The 27,396-nt window shown below is 37.1% G+C and overlaps 1 protein-coding gene across 1 annotated transcript in view; it reads left to right on the top strand.

Annotated features, from left to right (window-relative positions):
- The first annotated feature begins 6,610 nt into the window (after nucleotides 1–6,610).
- Nucleotides 6,611–27,396, top strand: part of LOC145242487 (chymase-like) — a 79,830-nt gene continuing 59,044 nt past the window's right edge. Inside the window, exons 1-2 of the mRNA XM_080105544.1 lie at nucleotides 6,611–6,909; nucleotides 17,945–18,089. Coding sequence (XP_079961670.1) covers nucleotides 6,813–6,909; nucleotides 17,945–18,089 — 242 coding nt within the window. The 5' untranslated portion in view covers nucleotides 6,611–6,812. The remainder of the gene's footprint in view (nucleotides 6,910–17,944; nucleotides 18,090–27,396) is intronic.

Here is a 27,396-nt window from a genome sequence, read left to right as displayed (position 1 = left end):
AAGCCACAAAAATAGCAGGTGTCCCTTTTTAAAGCGGCAGTGACCGATTGTTCTTGAAGCTTCGTCAAACTATCGTCTTGAGGGAGGGGGGGGGCAGTAGAAACATGTGGGTTTAGCATGGCGCCCATGATGTCTGGATGTAAATAAGAATAAGAAGACTGCTGTATAGCACAGTCAAAGGTATAGGTTTGCTCGAAAGCTGTCCGAAGTGTAAGGGTCTTATTCTTACCTGAGCATTACATAAGACATTAATTAAAGCGTCCAAAATGTGTTGCTCTTGGGTCTCTAATGCCGTCATTGGGCAAAAGTTGTAATTTTTTTCCAGTGTCTGAAGGCTCATAGAAATGGTTCAAAGTTTCGCCTGATTCTTATTGGCGAGTCCCAAGTAGGTGTCTAGAAAATATCTTATTTTTGGACTTTATGTATGGAGCGTTCAGTACATCGATTGCATCTCCGTAGGTAACACAATCGGAGATAATTTCGTTGACTGTGTGAGACAGGTAGTTAGGAGCACATGCTTATTGATGTCCTAGTAGAATGTAAATGGGATGTCTGAATGCAGAACCTCAATGAAATTTGTGAATGTCTCCTGCCAATGTTTCCAGCACTTGTCGGCTGAATCGCTTTCTGGCCCTGTTGCAAATCGCTCTGGTTGCATAAATTGTTCAAATAGATTGTAATGAAAACAGGATAAGAGATTCCGTCGAGTAATCTTTTATTCAATTAAGAATCTTACTACTCGTCTACTCGGAAATGTACAGCTTTTATCGCTTGGATTATCAAAGAGGAGATAATCCATATTCACAACATATATCTTGGCTCAAACAAAGTTTATTAATCAAAATAAGTACCATCAGAATCAACACACTTTTGCCAATGCAAAACAAGTCCATAAAAATCTTGCATTCTGGTGGCGATGAAGTCGTTTAAGGGCGTTTTTGATATTGCTTAGGTTTTTGAAGCATCTCTCATGCAGAAGGTTGTCAAGATGCTTGAAAAAGTGATAGTCAGTAGATGAAAGGTCTGGAGAGTATGGCAGATGAGGCAGAGTTTCGTAGCTCAATTCATTCAACTTCTGCAGGGTTGATTTAGCAACCTGGGGTCGAGTATTTTAGCAGAGGAGAATTGGACCTTTTCCGTTGACTAATGCTGGTTGTTGTTATCGAAGTTTCTGGTATATTTCATCTTTTTGTTGACAGTACTTTGCCACCGTAATGGTTTCGCTTGCATTAAAAAAACTGTAATGAGACCGGTCACAGACCACCAAACAGTCAGCATGATCTTCTTTTGGTGTAACTCTGGCTTTGGAAAGTGTTATGAAGCTTCGTTGGTGTCTAATCAAGCTGAGCATCACCGGTTATCATTCAGAACCCATTTTTTATCACAAATAACAATCCAGTTGAGTTGAGAAATGTGTCGTTCTTGTTGCATAAAAGGAGGAATTTGGTTGTCGTTCAACTCACGAGGCACCCATTTATCAAGTTTTTTTGTCTTTCCAATCTCTGTCAATTGTCAAGTGGTTGGAAAGTGGTTGGAAATCATATGTTACATCTAATTCAGAAGCAAGTTTTCAAACAGTTGTGCCTGGATTGACTTTGACTGAGGCTCTTGATCATTGTCAACATCTGATGGCCGACCACTACGCTCATCATCTTCAAGATTATCATCACTGTTACGAAATTTCTTAAACCACCATTGTACTGTGTTTCAGAAGTGGTTCTTGAGCCAAATGCTTTGTTGATATTAGGAGCTGCTTCAGCAGCTTTTCAGCCTAGTTTGAAATGAAAAAAGAAAATTGTGCAAATTTGCATTTTTCCATTCTGTATTCAACGTTATGAAAATAAGGCATAATTGTTTTAAAACCATTGTGATTTACACGATTAGATGGAGTGACAAATGCTCTTTAAAATGATATATAAAGTAGAGGTAACTTATTTGAAAATACATCATTTGAAATCAAAATTAAAAATTCCAAAAGAACTTTCTTCTCAGCCTAATAGTTTTTTAAATAAATAATTTTACTTTTAATTTATTCATACCATAACATTGTGGGGTCTTCATTCACGTTAGAAATTTATAAAGAAGAAATTTGTGTAAATTTCAGATATATCCTACTTTAATAAAATTATATCATATGTATAAAATTCTTTAGGGATAATAAGTGAAGTGGTCTATGTTACTTTCTATGTGCTATCTCTAAGTGACCTATAGTGATAGAACTCCCCCCTCCCCCCTTAAAATTTAAGTATGTATATCCGATTTAAATGAAATTGAAATCATGTGTATAAGACACTAATTCAGAGAGTTTTCGAACATTTCAGTTTCTTTGGACTATATTATACTAGCCTGGCTGCCTAGCGTTACACGGGTGTTTTATATATATATACATATATATATATATATATATATATATATATATATATATATAAGTGAAATTGTGTGTGTGTGTGTGTGTGTGTGTGTGTGTGCGTCTGAGTCTGTGTGTGTGCATTTCCCTACCAAACTACTCTGTCAATTTTCAGTCTATAGACTCGAGATTTGACATAAGAAGTATTGAGATTTGGGAAAATCTTTTTAATCGGTTTTCGACCAGAAATTTGGCTGTCAAGGGGTCAAAGTTTAACGATTTAACCTTTGAAAACACTACCAAACTCCTCTGCCAATTTTGGGTCCAAACACTTGAAATTTTAAATGTAGATAACTTGGGCATGGATCAAACTTTTTATTTTAATTTAAGACCAAAACAATAAATGTCAAGGAGTCAAAATTGGCGTCCAAGTTAAAAAAATTTGACCTCTGCGTTCTCTACCAAATTACGCAGCCAATTTTTCATTTAAACATTTGAAATTTTACATAAAGTGTATTCAGACATAGGGCAAACTTTTTAATCGGTTTTTGGCCGAAAATTTGGCTGCCAAGGAATCTAAGTTCAAAAGATTTTAAAATTATTAATATGATATGAAAACTATGAATAAGAATAATAATATGAAAAACTATGAATAAGATATGAAAACTAGCAAACTATTCAGCCAATTTTGGGTCTAAACATTTGAAATTTTGCATAAAGCATATTCAGAGATAGGGGCAAGCTTTTTAATCAGGTTTTGGGCGAAAATTTGGCTGCCAAGAGGTCAAAGTTTAAAGAGTTGACCTTTGTAGACTCTACCAAACTCCTCCGCCAATTTTGGGTTTAAACGCTTGAAATTTTAGATGTAGATTACCTGGACTTGAGTCAAACTTTTAATATACATATGCATATAAAGTTATGAACAGTACATAGGGACCGAGCAAAGCTGGGCTGAACTGCTAGTATATATATATATATATATATATATATATATATATATATATATATATATATATATATATATATACATATATATATATATATATGTATATATATATATATATATATATATATATATATATATATATATATATATATATATATATACAAGGGAATCCAAGAAGAATTAGAATACTCTTGAAATGGAGACTTATCAGGATAATAAAAAGCTCAACATATAAGGGGGAGCTTAAAAACAAATATATACTACTGCATATAGATTTAATTGTCAAGTCAATAAAGGAGTGTCTAGTTATATCTCGTGACAGCAGAAAAAAATAAATAAAAGTACTCACTCATGAAAACCAAGGCAGAATATGCATTTTTTTTTACATGCTTACATTTAAAAGTCCGTTTGAGATATGCCCCTAGATCTGCTGGAGATTTTATAAAAAAAGCAAAAAAAAAAAAAAAAAAAAAGAAAAAGCTAACGAAAATCAAGCGATTTCTCAGCCTCTCTTTGTATGTACTTTCAGAAAAATTATCTGAGTAGGTGCATGTGTATGACTACCAGCGGAGAAGAATTCAATTTGTCCTTTGACAAAGTGGATCTATTATTACAACAAGGTAGAACGATAAAACTGTTGCCTTAGAAAAGACGAAATGATTCCATTTCCGTTTGATGAAAACTAGTTTTCTTTTTTTGTTGCTGACCATCTACTAGTTGGCCAATTTTGTACAAATCCCAAGAGCGATAGGAGCCTTCAATTATATCTGAAAGTGACACAATGTTCAACGAGCAAGATCAGAGGAGCTGTTGTACAGCAAATGCTCTCTACCAATCCAAGTTATGACAACAGGACCATTGCCAGCACCTTCAAAATGCATTTCTGGATTGCCTCGAATAACAGGATCGTGCCCAGGGTGAGGAAAACAAAATTTCCGGCCACGATTATGGTCTTTGGTGTGGTTTCAAATGAGGGCAACATCATGTCACCTCAGATCTTTGAAGTTGGCTTGAAAGTCAACACCAAAGTGTACCTGGATGTGCTGAAGAGTGTGGTGATCCCCTGGTGCAATCAGGTGGCCGCTTGCAGACCCTGGGTGTAACAGCAGGATTATGCACCACCATTCCGCAAGTATTTGCAGAGCTCCTACCAACGCTTGTGGAAAAGGCTGCTCCAAGTTCCAGACCCATATCGAGGCGGTGATTGAGGTTGAAGGCGGCTGCATTGAATAGATGTCAGCTCTACTACATAATCAAGTTACCTGAATTGAATTTTTCAATAAAAGTTTTAAAATGAATCTGTAGTGATGTTTTCTTTAGGGCGACACAGAGGGTGCAAGGTCAGGAGAGTAGGGAGGATGGGGAAGGATTTCTGATCTGGCGTTTGACAGGGTATGGCATGAGGGTCTCCTCAGTAAAATCAGATCATACGGTATCACTGGTAGAATACTTAACATAATTAAATCCTTCTTAGATAAGAGAAAAATCCAGGTTGTCCTCGACGGTCGTACATCTAAACAATATGATATAAATGCGGGTGTGCCCCAGGGTTCTATCCTTGGACCTCTATTGTTCCTGATATTCATAAATGACCTCCCCGACAACATTGCCTCTGAGATGAGTATATATGCTGATGACACTACACTCTATGGCAGGCACGACAGGAAGACGAATGAACACATTTCTAAAGAAATGGCAGAAATACTAGAGGAAGACCTCCAATCTGTAGTGGAATGGGGACAAAAGTGGTTAGTCGCGTTCAATGTTGCCAAGACTAAACTAGTTTCATTCAATAATTACAAGAAACCCTCTCTACCACCCATAGCAATGGCCAACGACTCTTTATCTGAGAGTCCCTCTTTCAAACTCCTTGGCCTAACGTTCACAGGAAACATGAGTTGGAACAATTACATTGAAGGCATTGCCAGGGCCGCTGCAAGAAAGGTGGGCTCTCTCTACCATGCTAGAAAACTACTAACACCCGAAAGTATCCTGTACCTCTATAAGGCCACCATTCGCCCATGTATGGAGTATTGCTGCCACATCTGGGCTGGTGCATCTGCTACTAGTCTATCGCTCCTTGACAAGGTTCAAAAGAGAGTCGCAAACCTGATAGGCCCTGAACTGGCATCTAAGCTTCAGCCTCTGTCCCATCGACGAAATGTTGCATCCCTCTGCCTGTTCTACAAGTATTTTAGTGGCGAATGCTCTGACGAACTGCAATCACTTGTGCCCCCACGACGTGAGCACCCTCGACAAACCCGACAGGCTGCTAAATCCCACCCCCACACTGTAGAGATCTCTAGATGTAAAAGATCTTTTTACTCCAATAGTTTCTTCCACAGAACCGCTAGACTCTGGAATTCCATTCCAGGTCCCTGCTTCCCCAACAGTACTGACGTGCAGAAGTTCAAGTGTAACGTGAACCGACACCTTGCTTCCCAAATCCCTACATAGTACCCCAGTAGTTGTTGCCCCTGATAGTAGCCCCCTACACCAAAGTGGCAATTTGCCTTGTTTGGGGTGAAAATGTAATAAAAAAAAAAAAAAAAAAAAATAGTTTGATTGAAATAAATATGCCCTGGGGGCGGATTAGTTATCATATCACCCAACCAGGGTTGATCTCCACGAGGAGAGAGAAATGCTAACATCTTAGCAAGGAATAGCATAGTATGGCAATTTCATGAAACAGTTAAGTGAATTGTAGTCAGGATGCACTGTTTCAGCCAGGAAATTAGCACATTATGACCCTGAAGGATGTTGACTGATATTTTAATGCACCAATTGCTATGATCTGCCTCTAATAAGTTCTGATGAATGGGATTTATACCCTTTCTCAAGTTCTGGACAGAGTTCTTACAAGCTCAAGCTGACTATATCAGTCAAGTGATTGATAGAGTCAGCTCACCTTCAAATTCGCTGACCTCATTGTCTCACAATCTCAGTGACCCATAAGTTCACTAACCTATAAACTCACCAAACTGCAATCCCCTCCTGACTCTACAAGTACCTCATAAACTCACAAACTCACCATTTTACAAATAATATCCCATAAATCTATCTGCCTGCACTCAATAATACCAGCCCAAATAATATCACCTCACAAACTCATTAATCCAGTGAATGTCTAAGTGGGCCAATCCTTCCCTTATATATTTATATTGTATTTGAAAATGGTAGTTTGTAATATTTTACATATTTTAAGAAACGTTTATTAAGCAATACTGTCATTTTATTTGATCTTTAATTTGTGAAGATATTACTGTAATGGCTAATATTATTTTCTTGAATTACAATCAAACGGCTATTAATCATTTGTCGCTTTCAATGTTAGTGCATGTGTTGCCACTGGAGAGAAGTAAGAAAACGTGTCTCTCTGGCAGCTTCATCTACTGAGCAAGCCTTAAGATAGAATGCTTAATAATAAAGCAGAACTTTTATTAGTTTAAAATAATATTCGAAAACAAAAAAAAAAAAGGAACAGAGCACCACTTTAAATTAAAATCTAAACTCCAAACTATGGATATCATTCGTACTCTTGCTTTTCTTGTGAACATTGTGCAGTGTCTAGCAATGCGGAATAAAACAATAAACACGAATAAAATGAATAAGACAGGTAAGATGATTTTTCTTGTGTTGTGAGTGAATTTAAAGAGAATATATGTACATTTTAAGGTTCTGTTTTATTTTATTACAAGCTCAGAACCTCGGTAATGCCTTGGAGCATGTGAGACGGAAATTTTTTCACACATTGTTTTTTTATTTTAAATGTATTTTTATTTATTTATTTATTTTGATGTATATGTGTATGCAAACTGTATGAACATCGACAGCGTAACAAGATTATGTTCCATGGGTGTAAAGGAGCCTCTTTATGTCGGGATTGCTTTTGCAATAGCACACCATTACTTAAAAAAAAAAATTTTTTATTGCATTTTTACCCCAAACAAGGCACATTGTCACTTTGATGTAGGGGCTACTATCAGGGATATAAGCTGCAGGGGTACTATGTAGGCAGTTGGGCAGCAAGATGTCGGTTCACATTACACTTGAACTTCTGTATGTCAGTACAGTTAGGGAAGTAGGGACCCGGAAGGGAATTCCAAAGTCTAGCGGTTCTAGGGAAGAAACTACTGGAGTAGAAAGCTCTCTTACATTTAGGGATTTCTACTATGTAGGAGTGGTATTTAGCTACTTGTCGAGTTTGTCGGGGGTATTTATGTTGAGGGGGTACAAGTGCTTGAGCTCATCAGAGCATTCACCATTAAAATATTTGTAGAAAAGGCAGAGGGATGCAACATTTTGTCGATGGGACAGAGGCTGAAGCTTAGATGACAGTTCAGGACCTATCAGGTTGGCGACTCTCTTTGAACCTTGTCTAGGAACAAGAGACTAGTAGCAGGTGCACCAGCTTAAATATGACAACAATACTCCATACATGGGCGAATGGTGGCCTTATAGAGGTACAGGATACTTTCGGGCATTAGTAGCTTTCTAGCACGGTACAGAGAGCCTACCTTCTTCGCAGTGGTCCTGGCAATGCTCTCACTGTAATTGTTCCAACTCATGTTTCTTGTGAACGTTAGGCCGAGAAGTTTAAAAGAAGTACTTTTTTTGCACAAGTAGAAGTAAAATATTTGGGGGAATGGGGCTTGCTATAAAGTTTCCGCGTTGGAATATGTGCTTCAATTGCTGTTTTGAACGATTCAGTGGTCTCATTTGTGCACTGTTCAGCAGGAAGAGAAAAGATATTTCCCCGATGATGAGATCCCTGATTGCTTCCCAGTTAGCCGTTTTATAATATCTCGTTGTTTTGAACAATGGCTCTTTAGTTTTGACTCTAGAGTTTAGGGCAATTTCAACCATTATCACTGGATGATCAACGTTCCCAAGTGGGCATTCATTATACAATCATTGGGAACTGTGGTCAGAAACAGATCTAGAAGTGATGTGTGTTGGTGTTGTTGATCTGGGAAACGGGTTGGAAACGTAACCATGATAGGGAGTGAGATATAGAGAAGCTATGTGTTGTGCTACCAGCTGCGTCTGTGTAAGTAGAGAATCCAAGCCAGTTACTGTGGTGGACATTTAAGTCACCAATTTCCTTATAGTCCGATGTAATAAAATTGAAAATAGTAATTATGAGGCTTAAATAAAATACAAACAGGCCCCCTATAGGAACTAGGCTAAAAGTCTTACTTTCAAATGGCTGTTTGGTTAATGAAGAAGAAGAAGAAGAAGAAGAAGAAGAAGAAGAAGAAGAAGAAGAAGAAGAAGAAGAAGAAGTTATCAAAAGAGGTGGAGAATAGTGGAACTCTGGGGAGGCTTGTTGTCACCTAAACTCCAGGGGACACCACAGGTTATTGACAGAGAGAAATCTTTGATGATGGCCTGTGTGAAAACTCCTAGTTTGATTGAAATTGAATTTTTTTTTTCAAATTTTCGAATAATAAAATATTCAGGAAGTTGGACAGTTTGTTTTTTTTGTTTTTTTTTTCTTCTTCTTTTTCTTTTTCTTCTTCTATATGCCATGGTGGGGGTGATTCCTGGCATGACATGACATGTTTGGAGTTAAGTTAAAATAATGTTTGTTTATCTGATTACAGTTTTTGGCGTTTGTCAAACGCATATGTAATAAAAAGGAATTCATTGTTTGAAACACTCGATAATAAGTTAAGATCTAGAGAAAGAAAAAGAAACAAAAACAAACAAAAAAAACTGTCCAATTTCATGAAGATGAATATTTTATTATTCGAAAATTTGAAAGAAAAAAATTCCAATTTTATTTTTAATAAATAGCAATATTAATTTAAAACAATTTCACACTCGTCCGGTCTTTCTAACCGTTAAATCTTAAGAGTAGTTGTTGAGGGGCAGAAATCAGAAATTCATAGGATTAACGCTGGTGTTCCTTAAGGTTCCATCATGGGCCCAACTCTCTTCCTGATCTTCATCAATGATCTCCTAATTCACATTCTTAGATCATTCAAAGACATTTATGCAGAGGACACTACCATCTATGGCAACACTTCAAAGGCCGGTAATGACCAAGATTTTTCTGATTCTCTCTCTTCTGATCTTGAGAACGTGATGCAATGGGGAAAAAGCTGGCTAGTTAATTTTAATGCATCTAAAACCAAGCTTCACTCCTTTCATCATAATTGCTCTGACCCCCCTCCCCCCTCCCATCACGCCCCAATTGAAATGAATGGCTCTTGTTTTGGGGAAGCTTCATGTCTTGATAAACATCTGGGACTAATCTTTACTCCTGATCTGAAATGGAACACATACATTAAATCTGTTGCCAAGATTGCTGGAAAAAATGGTTAGATCACTATACCGCTTCAGTAGGTATCTAACTATCGATACAATCCTCTATCTGTGTGTCCTAAAATAGAGTGCTGTTGCCACGTCTGGAAAAGAGCTGCTCTGCATGCCCTATTCTGCCTTGATAGTTCAAAATTGGCTCCAAAACCTAATAGGTGATGCCATTTTCTCTTCCCTGCAACGTCTTTCCTACTAAAGAGACGTTGCAAGCCTATCTCTACTCTATCAGTTTTTACATGAAAAGTGATTGACTTAACTCCAAATCTATGGTTCGACTAGCTACAAACACAATATATAATTTCTTCACTGTGTGTGACTAATTTTCACAATCTGTGACTAATTTCACTATCTACGACTAATTTTAAACCTTGATTCCATGAATACAGCTTCTTTCCAAGAACTGCCCGTCCATGGAACACTGTTCCACTGGCCTCCTTCCCAGTTGAATACAACATGGTAATCTTCAAATCAAATGTAAACAAGTTCTTGTTGAGCCGTTCCCATGAATAATCAAATTCTATCCAATTTACACCATTAACAATTACTACACTACCATCTTACATTCATTAACCTTTATCCTCGAGTGGCCTTTGGGCCTTCGTATATTCAATTTTAAGTAGTGACTCCCAAGTAAAAAAAAAATGACGGAGAACAAAACCACAACACACAACGTTTGGGGTGGGCGACTTGTCGGTGGGGTCATGTGGTGTCATATTGTTTTCGTAATAAAATTCTTCAAGTCATTACCTCCTCCATTTTTTGAGAGATGAGGGATAAGTGTAATGAATAAGGGTAAGAATCTATTCTGTTGTCATAAGACCATACTCTTAGGCATTACCTCCTCGTTTGGGACGGTTAATGTAGTATCTGTTCTGTTGTCCTCCCAGTCATTACCTTTTCCTTTGGAATATGGTAGTATGTTCATACTGACTAGCAAAAATATGCGGCTGGGGAAGAATTTTGGTTAGTTTAGGTAATAACCATATAATAATGCAGTAATCATCATCGTCATCCTCATCATCATCGTCATCGTTGTCAGTATGAAACCATCTGGAAAAAATGATGAAGCAACATCTATATTCAACTTTGAAGATAGCAGAAGTTCTTTCTTTTTGTATCAGGAGATTTGATATTGAACCTTAAATTTACTTTCAGCAGCCTCATAACTTCCCTTATTTTGTCCTTTAGTCCTCACATTCTATGATAAACAAAGAGGGAAGAATTACTGTTTTCTAAGTCGGAATTTATCCACCTCACATTTATCATTGACCAGATTTTGGCCTCGAAATAGTACTTTCTTTTTAACCTCATACATCAACTGGTTTCTGGAGCGATCTGTATAAAAAGTATGCTCAAAAATTGACATTTACCAAAGTTTTTTTCTTCCTACTGGAAATTTATTGATGAGAAAATTAAATCTACAAAAAATTAGATTTTTTTCTATCGTACTTTTATAACAAATAACTTATGTATATAACTGCCAATATGTGTATGTGTGTGTGTATGTTGAAGTGTGTTTGTGTGTGGTGTATCCTAGAGAAAGTTAGTAAATTTATATAAAAACTAAAAGTATACTCATATGTAAAATGGAAGTAATCCCCTAAAGGAATTACACGAGCAACCCTAACCCTTAAAACCTTTGCGCGAGCCTTTTCTAGTCTCACACAAAAACACGCATTCACATCACAAGCTATATTACTTGTCATATACATACGTGCACACAAACATACGCGCACACGTCCACACACGTACATATATTCACGTTCGAGTATATACACTCACATTCACATGTATACACACACACGCTAACGTACACACATGTACTCACATACGCACACACGTATGCACACATGGACAACGTCACTTCCCCTTTCAAAGGAAATCCACACATGTGCAAAGACCACTGGAAACAACTGTAAAAGCAAGAGCAATAAGCAGCTTCTTTCTTTTCCAACTCGCCTTCCGAGGTGAGTGGGTCTACGGACCAGACGCCACCGTTTCGGCAGGCGCACATGCGCGCGCCTCACGCCACTTGCTACTATATGTGGTGCAAAAAGCTAACAAACACTACATACACCTTATACACTTTCTATCTAACCTGGATTGACTTTCTCTCTCTCTCTCTCTCTATCTACAACTTGTGCCGGAGAACACCTCCACGTAGCTGACTGCTAACATGGCGCACAGCTTAACTGATGCCAACCCTCTATCCTTTTCTTTGTCTACACGCTGGACTGTCATTCCCATTTCCACTACATTGCTCACTCCTTTTTTCCACGCGCAAACAAAAGATAGTGACCTGAACATGAGATGAACACACATTTCCTTTTCTTTCTATACTACTAGTCCCGCAACAAACGATGGTAACACCCGCACGGACATGAACACGTGTTATACCTAAAACATTGATTTTTCAACAGTAAATAAACGACACGTTTATTTTATCCAGCAATTGATTTTTGTTTCATTCATTCCATTCGTTTCATTATTTTCTTTTGTAATGGGATTAGGATATATACATCCTAGTCTTCTACAAACGATGGTGATCCCGTTATTTTAAAATGAAATGGATGCGTTTGAATGAAACACTCATACACACAGACTCTCTCTCTCTACAACAATAAACTTTCCCTCTCACCAGCTAACAGCAAGAGACATACGCCAAACTATAGACTTTCTTTCTCTTCAATTAACAGTGAGAGACGCACGCCAAACTAAACACGTGTAGTACCCTTTTCTTTCATTTGTTTCTTCACAAAATAAATCCTAGTTCGTTTAATTCAATTTAACGCGTAGTTCGTCACTTTCTCAATTCAATTCATTTTCCCTATTTTGCACCACCACTACAAATTGGTGACACACAAACGCGAGAGGAACACACATTTCCTTCTATAACCACAAATCTGCAACAAACCGGCGACCGACCGATGTGAAACGAACAAGCATGGTGACCCTACCTTTTTGAAATTAATTGTTTTGAGCGAGATGGTATTTATTTGCTCCCCCACTGAGCAAATTAGGCACAAGGCCGTTTTTAATTGTTTTGAGCGAGATGCGCGTTTTATTTGATAAAGAAAAAAACGAACTTTTCAACAAAGAAAAACAAGTGAACTACTACCGACAAGAATAACTACTACAAACAACAATGACAAAACCCCTCGTCAGACTCGGCAGAAAAATAAACATGGAGCTGTCGACTTCATACCGAATTTAAAGAAAAATTTTAGCTCGACAAACATTTTTCACGGTTTCCTGACATTACCCTGCAACAAACGCAAGGAGCAAAATCGCATAGGCCTATACACATTCTCTCCCGCACAGTAGACGCAACAACAAAGAAACAATTACAAAACATCAACACATAGAAAGAAGTTGAATCAGCAATACGAGTTGAGATGCACCACACCCGCTGATAAACTCACAACTTGGAAGTTTCGTTGACAGCCGGCAACCACACCCCGTTCAACACGAACGAATGTGCAACTAGCGCTCGTACAATGCACACACTACCGCAGATTTACTTGTGAAGATACCGTCAACTTGACACACGACGTCAACACGAAACAAAAATTTTCCTTCCAAACGAACAAGTCACTTCACTTCAACTCGTTGCACATATCAGCACAAATAAAACCAACCAAACTAAAAAAAAAGAGTAAACACCTTTTCCACGCGTAAGTAAATACTTTTTTTTATGAACACACTCCGTTTTTGACATTCCTTTTTTGATGTTTTTTTTTAAACAACCACACCCACAGCAAAAAACAGGGTGAAAATCAATTGCCAAAAACATTACTTACAAAATATATATATATATATATATATATATTAGTGTTCTAATGTTTTACAAAGGTATATATATATATATATAATAAAAATTTAAGACTATATAAATATATTTTACACTAATTATGTGTGTGTGTGTGTGTGTGTGTGTAAGGGACATATATTAAATATACGGGGGGGGTCTAAATATTTTTCTCGAATGTTTTCCTTTTAATTGATTGAAAATAATGAAACAACTAAAGATGCATTTCTCTTTTAAAACAAAGCCGATTTGCATTTGTCATTAGTTGGCAAAATGCTATTTGAATATTTCATAAACAATTGAAAATAATTAACGATTGTTATGCAAAATAAAACGGTATAGGAACAGAATAGTTAACAAAGTCCTCTCTCCATGTTAAGAAGAAGGAGAAAATGCAACCACAAGATCAGATGCATCTTTAATTCTCAACTCGATATTGTGTTTCCGTTTCTTTTATTTCTGAGCTTTTGGAAAATTATTCTCCCAGAAGTCAATGATGCCCATAAGTATCCTACAGAAAAGGGGCTGGATCTACAACAAAGTTTTGTCAGGCTGACGGCGTTCAGAGATTGCCTTCTTCAGAATAGAGAAAAGATGGTGGACACTGCAATAGACGAGTAAAAAAAAAACTGCTCTGAAAATGGGATAAGCAAAAAAAAAAAAACGGATGGGTGGTGAACGATTGACTGATGCAGCACTGGGGTTTCATACTGAGTTGAGACGGGAAATGCTGTCATAGACAGGTTGATTGAAGAAATATCTTGCCGATTTCAACAAGTTCAAAATCTTGCAAGTAAATACGCTTTTCTTACACCATCAAATCTGCTTGATGATAATTATGATTGTCAGCTTGGTGAAAAAGATAAATTCTTTGCTGAAAGGAAGAGATTACAATATTTTGTGAAAGCTTCAGAAAAAGAAAAAAATCAATGGACCTCTTGAACTTTTGAACTTTATACAGAGATACAACCTTGGGGATTCCATCCCTAATATTGTGTTCTTGCTGCACATTTTCCTTACCCAAGCTATTAGCATTGCCAGCTGTGAGCGCTCTTTCTCGAAACTAAAACTCATAAAAAACTACTTTCGATCAAAAATGAGCCAGACAAGGCTTAAAGACTTGGCAATCCTCTCCATAGGAGGGAACTTGTCGATAGAGAGAATTTTGATAGAGTTAATGATAACGTTGCCGAAAAAAGTACGAAAAGTGTTTGTAAATTTTCAACTGACTTGATGTCTTGCGATAGTTCTCTCACAAAAAATAAATTTATAGCCTTATTTTCAATTCATAAATACATTCATTTAAAAAAATTATTTTAACTATTTTAGAAAGAATTGAAACATTATTAACGACAACAAATTTCTTAAATTTCGTGCTTAAACCGAGCGATTATACACATTGATTTCAAAAAGCATGAATACAAGACGTTTTTTTTTCTCTTCAGAGGGCTCGGCCTCTTAATAATAACATTATGAAGAAAAAGAACAGAAAACTACATCGGACTATCCTCTCCTTGATACAACCATGTTTTTTTGTGAAAATTCGAAAATAACAATAAAAAAGTAAATAAAAATGATTTTATCGTTTCTTAACCTTTTCATGTTTTCAAATGTTCTCATTTAAATTTATGAATTCAAATTTTAAATATTCTCATTTAAATTTATTTAAAAAAATGTTTTCTAAAATATGTGACTTTCCATTTCTTAAATTTCGTGCTTAAGCCAAGCGATTACACACAAGGATTTCAAAAAGTGCCAATACAAGACGGGTTTTTTTTCTCTTTGAGAGGCTTGACCTCTTAATAATAACATTATGAAGAAAAAGAAAAGAAAACTATATCGGACTATCCTCTTTTTGATACAGCCATGTTATTTGGCGAAAATTCGGACTTTAAAAACAACAAAAAAGTAAATAAAAATGATTTTATCATTTCATAACATTTTCAGGTGTCCAAATGTTCTCATTTAAATTTATTATTATATTTGTTTGTGTAGCCAATTAATATAATTTAACATTTTTTTATAATTTGAATTTTACGTTTTTGTTTTGAAACAAAAACTATTTGGTTTCTTTTGTTTCATATTAACGTTTAGATAATTCTTTTCAGATTAATGTTTACGTACTTATTATTATTCAAATTATTGAAGAGAATTTGTTAAATTAAGTTCAAATAAAAAAGGGGGAATTGTGTAAATATTTATCTGAAGTGAATTGTGTAAACATTAGTTCAATGAAAATAAATATTTTAAGGGCTTTTGGAAATTTTGAAGGTTTTAACAGTTTGTCATATGCCAGCAGTAGGCGAGGGGGGGGGGGCAGTAAAACAGCTAATCATATGCCAGTGGGGTGGGAGGGAACATATAATTATATACCAGCAGGGTGGGGGGCAAAACAGGTAATTATATGCCAGCGAGGAGGGGGGAAAGCGGTAAAAACTGATGCTATGCCACTGGATAGGAATGCTGAGTCTTGTAACTGTATCCTCCAGTAAGTACTGCCTTGCATAGTTGTCGTTTCACCATATTTTGGCCAACTAAGCCTCTGGCCAGCTTTGAGTAACTTGAAACTACTATCTTCAGACAATGCTCTACCAGAACTGTAGAGACTCAACGCCTCTATTCACTGTGCCATGGGCCCCGAACTATGGAAGGCAGTAATTACTGGAGATACAGTTACAAGACTCAGCATTCCTATCCTACCGCAGTGAACCACCTGAAGAAGGCCAGAGGAATAGTTGGCCGAAACGTGGTGAAACAACAACAACTATAAAGATGAGGATAACTGTCCACAGAAAAATTATTACACAAATTATAAAGTCTCATCTCAAAGGATTTCAAAACATAAAAAATAATAGATAACATTTAAGATATATATATAAGACTTATTCAAAGAGTTTTCAAAATGGTTCAATTTCTTCTGACTATCATAGAGAGCAAAAAAGAAGGAGGTAAAAAACACACACATAAAAATAATGTAATATGGTGTTATTAGCATACTGAAAAGGGATATAGAAGTGATTCGGATTGAATCCCAGGCAACGTTGGTTCTTTTGTTAGTAATCATATTCATTAAATGCAAAAGTCGTTAATAAAAGTCACAAGTACCTTTGCAATCAAATCATATTTGACACGAATAAACTTTACTTTATTTCCAAGTTCAATTCATTTGGTAATGATGTACAGAATTGTCAATAACTCCAACGCGCTCCTCTCTTGACATTGTCCTGATTTTGTCTGTGATTGACCTCTTCAGTTCAGGAATGGTGTGAGAATTGTTTGGATGGGCATTATCTTTGAGATAACCCTACACACAAAAATCTTAAAGAAGTGGTGGGTGAGGTCCAGTTAGTTCGAAATCCATTTATCACGTCAATAATCATCAAAGTGTCCTCACATATTGAATGATGATAAGATTGAAATCTGGTTAATATGTCAGACAGAGATTCAAGTTTGTTTACTCCAAATATGATTGGATTATGGAAAGGATTGTTAAGTTTATTCACAATTCCCTGTGTGTGTGTGTGTGTGTGTGTGTGTGTGTGTGTGTGTGTGTGTGTGTGTGTGTGTGTGTGTGTGCGAGCGTGTGTTTTAGAGGGATAGCGGCTCACCTTGAATAAGCGATAGCATTTTATGTCTGACAAAGATGCCAAAATCAAGACAGTGCCAAAAAAAAAAAAAGGAGTGTTTAAGAGGTATTACACCCGATAAAATAAATGCTATTGGACATTTATGACTGAAATTTGGTAGACAAGTTAGACATAGATAGAAATTTACTTGATTCAAATATGATTGGATTGCAGAAAGAATTGTAAATTTTATTAACGATTCCATCAGTGGGATCTTTAGGGGAGGACTGCATCCGTTTTAGTTTCTAATTTAAAAACGGAAGGAGAGGTAAGATCCTGAAAATTTGAAACTCATTGAGGATCATGCCTATTACTGATGAGACAATCACGAAAGTGTCCACGCATATCATAGGACAGCGATAAAACAAAAACTGTTCATCATTCATAATAGCATCTTGATGGACAAGTCAAGCAATCAAGCATATGCTGTAGTTTGGTTGTATCAATTATGATTAGATTACATGAGAGGGTCACACTATATATTTTCTAATTAAAAAATCTGAGGTGGAGAGATTCGGTAAGTTTGAAGCTCATTCAGGATCACACCTATTACTGATGAGAAAATTACTAAAGTGTCCCCGCATATCATTGAATGGCGATAAAGCTGAAACCTACTTGATACGTCAGGCAGTAAGTGAAATTTATTTGTTCTAAATATGGTTTGATTGTAGAAAGGGTTGTGGATTTTATTAAGGATTCAATCAGTGCATTTTGCCGTTTAATTGAGAGGGGTGCAAGACTCTATATATTTTGGAACAAATAATAATATAACCTAAAATTTAGTCATTACTGCACCGCAAAAAGGACTGATATGTCGTAAGATAGACCAAAATAAACATAATTCGGAGATTAAATTGTTTCTTTTACTTATATTCACACTATTTTTGCAGGTCAGCGACTTGGGAAATATTCAGTGGCGGGATTGCCAGCTTCAATTTTAAACTACCCATCAGCAGTGTATTTGGAATCCCCGGGAACAAAATGCACGGGGACCCTCATATCCAAGAAGTACATTTTGACAGCTGCACATTGTTTGTATGTATGTTTTTTTTTGTTTTTTTTTTTAATTTAAAACAATTCTAGTTTATACGCACTCCTTGAAAAGTGTTGGTACATTACGTAAGTCAACTGCCATCTTTATATGTCTTCTATCACTTTATTGCTATTTCAAAGAAAAATATTTGTGAAATTTTAATGGAAAAATTATGCTACTTAGTATTTGCATGTGTGAGTTAAAAACTATGATGAATGTATCTGTGTATTGTTTTTATTAGCAAAATAAAGCATTAAAATTACGTTTTAAGCAAAAATAATTCGCTTTGAACCAATGTAGAAATCCTTTACGTAGATTTCTTTTTTTTTTTATATTATTAAAAAAAAGCTTTTTTGCACATTATTTTTCAAAGTTTTTTGCACATTATTTTTAAAAAGTTTTTTTTGCACATTATTTTTAAAAAGTTTTTTTGCACATTATTTTTTAAAAGTTTTTTTGCACATTATTTTTAAAAAGTTTTTTTGCACATTATTTTTAAAAAGTTTTTGTGTATAAAAAATATTTATGTAATGTTTTTTTTTGTTATTATGTTGTTACTTTCTTTAAATTAAGAAAACATGTATCCAATTAATAAAATAATAGTATATAGGTGTTCAGTTTAGGAGTTGGGTCTCCTGATAGGGAGATGGGATTATCAAAGGTGAGTACATATTTTAAAGCAGGAGGGCGGCATTTAATGTAAAAATTGACCATATCTATGGAAATAACAGGGATTCACATCATAAGTAGAGTAGGTAGAGGTGCATTTGTCTTCTTTGATTTTAGCTTATATATCTAAATACAATTATTATTTATCGAAATGCAATTATTATATATCAGAATACAATTATTATATATCGGAATACAATTATATATCGGAATACAATTATTATTTATCGAAATACAATTATTATTTATCAAAATACAATTATTATATATCGGAATACAATTATTATATATTGAAATACAATTATTATATGTGAGAAATTCCACATTTAACCGCCATGTTTCTTTTAGGCGGCCTACACGGTTTGCTAGCTGGTCTGTGATTGGTTCAAATTTGAATGTGTCAGGTGATTTGACTTGGCGCTTTTTTTTGTATATATATATATATATATATATATATATATATATATATATATATATATATATATATATATATATATATATATATATATATATAGGCTATGACCTTGCCCTTTGATCTTAAGCTTTAAAAATGGTGTGGGGGACTATCATCATGCCAGGTTTGGGTATTATCGGTCCTGTAGGAGAGTTGCACACACACACACACACACACACATACACACACACACACACACACACTACTACTACTACTACTACTACTACTACTACTACTTTGTATATATAGATTTTTATAATTTGCAAAAGTAGTTTTACTTAAATAACTGTAATTTGTAAACTGATAATCTCCCAATGAGGCTATCCTATCTGCTGATGTATTATATCAGAATTACTGTATTACTATTTGGTGAATGGTGTCTGTATCATGCATTAGTCTCTCCGATGCCATATTACTGGGAATTGCTCTGGATTTTCTTTCTTCAATGATTTCGAAGATAACCTCATTCTCTCTTTACTCTGTAGCTAATCTCTTGCACAAATCTTACAACTCCAACATAATTAGTTATAAGACAAAACATAAATGTAAACATCAACTTTTAATTTAGATCATATTTTCAAGTCTTCTTTCTTAACATTAGAAGTCTACATTTTAACCTTCCAGTAGTTGAAATCTGTTTACAGGAAACCAAATATGATCTGCTGTTTAAAAAATGTTTAAAATTCTTCAAGATCACAGATTGCTCAAACATGACCTCAGAACCTGACCTCCAAGATCGCCATGATCATGGAATCTGCAACTACATAAGGGACAGTTTCTGTGTAATAGGGAAACTTCTAATGAAGATCCTGATTTTTTGTATGTATGGTTCTGTGTTGCACTTGCTCACACTACCACTTTCATCTTTGCTCTCTACCGTCTCCTTACCAATCGAGTCATTGTTAATCTCTAAAAAAATTGACAAGATTCTGTTCATTCACCCTCTGCTAGCATTCATGTTTGTGGTGACTTTAATATTTATAATTTTGAGTGTCCAGTTCACTAAAACAAGACTAATGACGAAGGGGGGGGGGGGGTTCTGTCATTACTTGCATATAAGCATATAAGTGTATGCTAATTGTTGACAGACCCACACGTATGTTAGATATTGACCAGACAACGCTGGATAACCTGGTCGATTATTATTATTAGAAAAATAAAACAATTAGATTTTGAAAAATGTGTATTTACAGCTTGAAATGTTTAGTCAGAAATTAAACTCAGAAATAAAATAAACAAAGTCGATTTAGGAATTTTAAAGTAAATTTGGAATTTGGTTGGTTAAGTAAAGGTTTTAGCTTACCTGAAAAACAATAATTAGTTAGCAGAGATCAAATTGATGAGTCAGCAAAAAACGCATAAGCAAGAGATGTGCAGATGCCTCTGTTGGAAGTGGACAGAGAACTAGGAAAATGTATAAAGAGACCCAGCATACCAAACTCCGACAAGAGAATCCACAAGACGAATAAAACTCATGTAAATATATCTCCTTTTAGGAGTTTGGACCAATAAGAAGGTATGTGATTCTCTGGTCTGAGACAATATTGTGGAAAAAATGTGGAAAAAAAACTATTTAGAGGGTAAAGTAGATTACCCGGTGATAGCGTAAGCTCCGAGGGGTTGCAAAGGATGCCCTATGCGACCCCCCCTACTGGGTCGAGTAACAAGTATTGTAGTACGGCGAGCAGCGAGTAACTAAGTTGTGCTAACCGTTCACCAGTAAGTCATTAACAGAACTGGTACTAGTCAGAGACACAATTCTTTTATAACAGAAGAATTGTGCCTCCCCCTACTCCTCCAAGTCTATAAAAGACTCGTCCTCTCAACCACTCAGATTAGAATTCCGCCCTCGAGGCTGGCGCCACCAAGTAAGCAATCTTCCTTTTTTATTTTTATTTTTATTTTTATTTTTATTTTCTCACACACTCCCGACAAAAACGAGAAAAAAAACAAAAGGTAGAAGAGAGAAAAGAAAAAGAAAAAAGTTACATCAAAATGACAGACCACCAAAATACTTAATAAAAAAAAACAACTGTTAGTACAATATAGCAGTAGTCGATCAGTCCAGATATCAATCAAGCAGGCAGCAGGCTAGGTCTACCCCGTCGTTTTTTCAGGGGCGCGCATTCTGGGCAATACCACTTTTGCCTGTTGGGAGGTTCTGAGTCGATACCGACACATCGGAAATGGTACCAATCGTCGCACGAGTCACACCCGATCATATTCTGATTCTGCTGTGGAGAACTGCACAGGGGACACAACCAGACCTGCTCCTCAACACTAGGGGGTGAATCCAACGTCTCCCCTCCCTCCGCAACAGGAGGTCCTTCAGGAGTCCTAGAAGGCTCTAAGAGGTACAGATGTTTCAGGGAATGTATTTCCTCCAAGCCCTCCCCTTTTTGAACACGTGCTACTCTAACGACACCATCATGGCCTGGAATCAGTTCAGTAATAGTTCCTAAGACCCAAAACGGCCTGGGCTTCAAAGGACTCTTAATCAGCACAACATCATCCTTCTGGAGGCGGGTTCTTGTACTGAGTCGGGATCGACCAGGAATCTTCCTTCCCAGCTCTAGCAGGTACTCCTCATACCATAGTTTGTGGAAACCTGTCAGACATTGGTCCCTAAGTTCCAAGGTTTGAATTAGCCTCTCCCTGCTGGGAGACAACAAGGTTGTTCTATCCTCTCTATCCAGTCGTATCAATAGCCCGGGGCTCTGATTGGGCTTAAGGAACATATTAGGGGTAATTGGAGTAGCATTTCTGTCGGCTGACACCTGGTAAGTAAGAGGCCGGTTATTAACAGACCTCTGAATATCCGATAACACTGTCAGAAGGGTAAAGTAATCCAATCTACCCCTGCCAAGAATCTTAAATAGGCAGTTCTTCATGGTCTTGATACATCGCTCCCATGTTCCTCCATACCAAGGAGAGAACAAGGGAATGGTTTTAAGTTTTAACTTACAAGGACCGTATTTTCTTTGATAGTCCGTAAAAAGAGAGAGACGGTCGAAAATCTTTCCACTTCCGATAAACGTTTTCGCGTTGTCACTATAAAGGGTTTCGGGAACGCCATATCGGTAAGTAAATCGAACCAGTGCCTGGAAGAAAGAGGGTACGCTCATGTCGGGAACTACTTCAATGTGTATAGCTCTGATATTCAAGCAAGTGAACAGGAGCAAGTACATTTTCGTATCTCGTTTCCCGTCACTCACCCAAAGATGGCCAGTAAAATCAATCCCAGTGTGTTGATAGGGGACTCTGAAATCGGTACGGTGCGATGGCAGGGCAGCAGCAGCATTCGGCGTCACTGGCATTGAATTATAACGTTTACATCTGGCACAAACAGCCAGTACCTTATTCACAGCTTGTCGACCCTGCGGGACCCAATAATCGCTTCGCCTCAACTCTGCTAGAGTTGACCCAGTTCCAAGGTGGCAACACCTTTCATGACAATCTAAAATGATGAGTCTGGTAACAGGATGATGTTTCCCTATCAGAATGGGGTTTTTAACTTCATAACCAAAGTGGGAAGATTGGTTGATTCTTCCCCGAGATCGAATCAAACCGTCAGGGTCCAGAAAAAGATCCAGAGCACGAACCCTAACTGGCATGGGTTTACCACTCGGCTCCTTTAGGTACTCCACTTCCATGGGAAATTCTTGCCGTTGCACTGTCTTCATAAGGTAGATCGCTGCCTTAGAGTTGTAGTCCCATTGTGGATTAAATCGGATGGCTAGGAACTTAAACACCAAGGCAGTAACAGTCAGTAAACCAGAGAATGAGGAAAACCTCTGAAAAGGTATGGCGGAAGTGTACTCTTGATCATGGATCAAAGAACAATTCGCTGAACTGCGGGTCATTCGCTAGCATATCTCACTCAAACAGGGCATATCCTGTCCTGGTCATTGAGATATTCCTTCGCCTAGCCAGGAAGGGCCTGAACACCAAAATTCCATCTTAAATTGGAACTTTCTCAATGTTAATCCTCTTGTTAACAAATCCGCCGGGTTGTGTGTACTATCAACATATCTGAAGAGAGTCTTCAAGCCATAGCGAGACTCCAACTCCACTTTCATCTGCAGAATGTCTTTAAGTCTATTTTTTGCAAAAACATTTTTGCTAGCCATGTTTTGAGATAAAATCCAGGACAAGACCACCTGTGCATCCGTGGCTATACACAAATTCTCGGGGACAAATCCTTCACAATTGTCCAGGATTGCGGGGAGACACTTGAAGGCGAGAAGACGGCCATTAGTTCCAACACAGGCAAAGTCTTGTCCTTCATAGGTGCCACCTTAGCTTTCGCAAATAATAAGGATGACCGACCATTTTGCACGATATACACGGCAAACCCATATGCTTCCTTGGACGCATCGCAAAACAGATACATATCTCCAGGCAGCCCTGCCATAAGCGCCTTGCGCAAAAAACGGAAATCACTCAACCCTGAAAGGTCCCTGGCTAGTTCTCTCCAATCGCTCAAGATTGCTGGCTGGAGTGGATCATCCCAACCTGCACCATTCTTCCACATGGACCTGATTAGCACTCTACTGCGGATAGTAACCGGGAGACATAGGGACAACGGATCGAAGACCTTAGCTGATTCTGAAAGAACACCTCTCTTAGTTGTCACGTCAGGATTGCACTTTACCGGAGCGACATACAACTCCTCCGAATGTGGGGAGTATCGGTAGCCCAGTACTCTCTCCCACTCCTCTTCATGGAAACTTAGAGTACCATCCTCCCTCATCCTAGTGCGGAGCGCCTGACTGTTTGAGTTGCATGACTGGATAATAAAGCCCCCTTCCAGCAAACGCTCTCTAACAAGGGAATACAATGTAGTAAGCTCACTCGCGTCTGCCACGGATGCCACAAGGTTATCCACATAAAACCGGTCTCCATCATTCTGCGGCAAGCATCCTGAGGGTATTTTGCCGCATGCAATTTTAAGATGCACCCCAACGCAAATGGGCTTGAGGTAAATCCGAATATCAAGGTGGTATAGTGGAAGCAGCGCAAACAATCTCCTTGTTTAAGAAAAAAGCAAAACCGGTTCCTATCCGCCTCCAGCTTAAGCCGAATCATTAGGAAGGCTCGGCGAATGTCTGCTAGTAGCACATAATTGTTGGCTCTAAAGGCCAGCAACAACTTTAAGATGTCCCCTGTTAAGTTAACGCCAGAATATGCTGCTTCGTTCAGCGATAATCCATCTCCTGTCTTCAAACTACAGTTGAACACTGGTCTGATCCTGGTAGTTGCCGTAGGGTCCGACTTGAAAACTGGTCTATGTGGTATCCACACATATTTGTCGAACTCCTGAGGGGAGACAAAAATCTCTTCAATTATACCGTCCTCCTGTTGCTGACGAAACACCTCCAAATATTCATCATATATTTTTCTTTTAGTGGGCTCTGGCTGTCGGTATGCTTGATCCAAATCGCCCAAGTCTTCATAATAATCCTTCAGTTGAGGCAGCCAAGCACCCTCAATCTCGGCAGGTGTACTCTCATCAAAGGAGCCTAACTCCAGCTGTGTGATACAAGTCTCTAACTCGACAATGAATTGTCGAATCTCCGTCCTTAAGAATGAGTACGCCGATGGCCTAACTCCATCACGACACATCTTCAGCTGTCCCTGAATCTTCTGAGTCAATGACTCCCTTCTGCGTAGGAGCTGCTCTTTCGTGACGTTCATGACAGTAGTTAACCGACGAAAGAGTAAGCAGCAAATCCTTTGCAAGATGTGGAAAAAAAACTATTTAGAGGGTAAAGTAGATTACCCGGTGATAGCGTAAGCTCCGAGGGGTTGCAAAGGATGCCCTATGCGACCCCCCCCCCTACTGGGTCAAGTAACAAGTATTGTAGTACGGCGAGCAGCGAGTAACTAAGTTGTGCCAACCGTTCACCAGTAAGTCATTAACAGAACTGGTACTAGTCAGAGACACAATTCTTTTATAACAGAAGAATTGTGCCTCCCCCTACTCCTCCAAGTCTATAAGAGACTCGTCCTCTCAACCACTCAGATTAGAATTCCGCCCTCGAGGCCGGCGCCACCAAGTAAGCAATCTTCCTTTTTTATTTTTATTTTTATTTTCTCACATATCGTTTGATTGTAAAAAGCTGTCTATGAAAGTTTATGTGTTACGTTTTTAACTACATATATTTGTGAAGAAGTGTCCACACACACACACAACGAACATTTTATATACATACAGGACACAATGAATATTTATACATTCTTTATACACACATCTGTTATATCAAAGACACTGTTATTTGTACCACTAGCCGATACACGAATACAAGACACACGTACACATGTATATACACCACTACACAACACATATACCCAATGCTGCTGTATGTTACTTGATCTTTTTTTGATAATTTGTCCTGAACAGTACACATCTACTATCCTGTATTCTCTGGGTTCCTATTATAACTTAGTTGTCTCAATTAAAATCAAAATTTTTTTTTTACTTAAATGAATAACAAAGAGATACTTTAAGAACATGAAAGCATTAACATTTATTAGGGAGAAAAGATCACAGACTGTTGGGAGAAAGGAAAACAGCAAAGCTGCAAAGTTCAATTATCAAAATATACTCAAGTTCAGATATTCCCCAGTTCACCAGTTCGACTGTAAAGTAGCTGCCTAGAATTGTCCTTTAGGCAAGCGCAAAGCTCAATTTAACAAACGAGGGATAAATCAGAAATTAGAGGTTTTGAAAGGTATAGAAACTTACTGCATTGTTATCATTCAATAATCATCTTTTTTTCTTTAAATGTGTATCTTACATATATATATATATATATATATATATATATATATATATATATATATATATATATATATATATATATATATATATATATATCCTCTTCGCCCTTTCTGAAGACACGTAATCCTTTAACTCTTTCAAAGTTCATTTTCGACGAAGGAATTAATCCGAGTACAAGCACTGATTAGGTAAAATCCTTAGTTGCAAAAAACTCTTCAGTAGGTATATCCTTTATAGCACCACGACGACCATCATTAAGCTTTCATCTCGACTGCGTCATAGATAATATTTAAATTGCCGCACGTGCGTCGCTTTCCATGATCAGATTTTAACTTGAAAAAGATCGATTTTCTCTTTCTCTTTGCATTGCCAAGGAACTGCAGCTTGGTCACCTTTTCGGAGCATCTTCCTTGAACACTCCAGCATACCTTCATTATTCGTTCATCTGAATAATGAAATGCATTTCTATTTTAAAGACTGGTATTGTCTGAGTTCCTCGAGACATTCACAACGACGTGTTACGTGCATCAATTCTTGTCTGAAACTGGTTGTTCGCTCTTCAATTTCTTGTCAAAAAAAGGCGGTAAAACCCTTAGCCAATCAAACGTCATGATTTTTAGTCATCAGCAGCAGCTTAATGCAACACGAAAAAAAAAAAGAAAAGGAAGGAAAGAGATAAAGAAGGGAAGAAATTAAATTTCTGACAACACTCCTAAATGTGTCGCCATTCTTGCTCAGAAAACCCACCATTTCAATTGCTTTCTAAAAAATAAATGCTTTGAAACCAAATCCTCTTTTAAAACTGCCCAAAACCAACGCAAATGCAGAAAATGCTAAGGAGTCTTATGTCCAATCCATTAAATCTTGAGTGGCCGATCAAAGGCTTGACTTCCATGAGTTTTGAAGAATAACAAACAAGGTCCTGAACAGATATAAAACCTCCATCTTAACCATTACTAATGGGACAAAGGTAATCTCAACATCTGATAAAATCAAGTGAACTTTCTTTTTTTTCTCTCTCAATCAAAACCCAAACAGAACTTACATATACACAGTTTCTTTCCTAGGTCACATCATCTGTGGAACAAAATATCACAAGGCTGCTTCTCAATCGACTACAACTTGGTTGTATTCAAGTTTAATGCAAACAAATACTTGCTGAGTCGTTCTCTTGGATAATCAATTGCTTCTTCAGTAATCTTCTTCTCCTCCTACCCATTTGATTCTAATCCTCTTGTAGTGACGTTCATCGTCCAACTGGAAATCTTTTTAATCTTTATCTTCGAGTAACCCATAGGTCTTGATAAACGGTGACCCATTAGTAAAAAATTGTACTCTGATTGCATTAAAACATTGACCATTTAAAGATTAGTACTTTATAAAAATCATATAGATTTTTATT

Source organism: Euprymna scolopes, chromosome 21, assembly GCF_053919585.1.
Source record: "Euprymna scolopes isolate OS-2025 chromosome 21, ASM5391958v1, whole genome shotgun sequence".
Classification (NCBI taxonomy): Eukaryota; Metazoa; Mollusca; class Cephalopoda; order Sepiida; family Sepiolidae; genus Euprymna; species Euprymna scolopes.
Note: the sequence above shows the minus strand (reverse complement) of the source record. Positions and strands in the feature narration are given on the sequence as shown.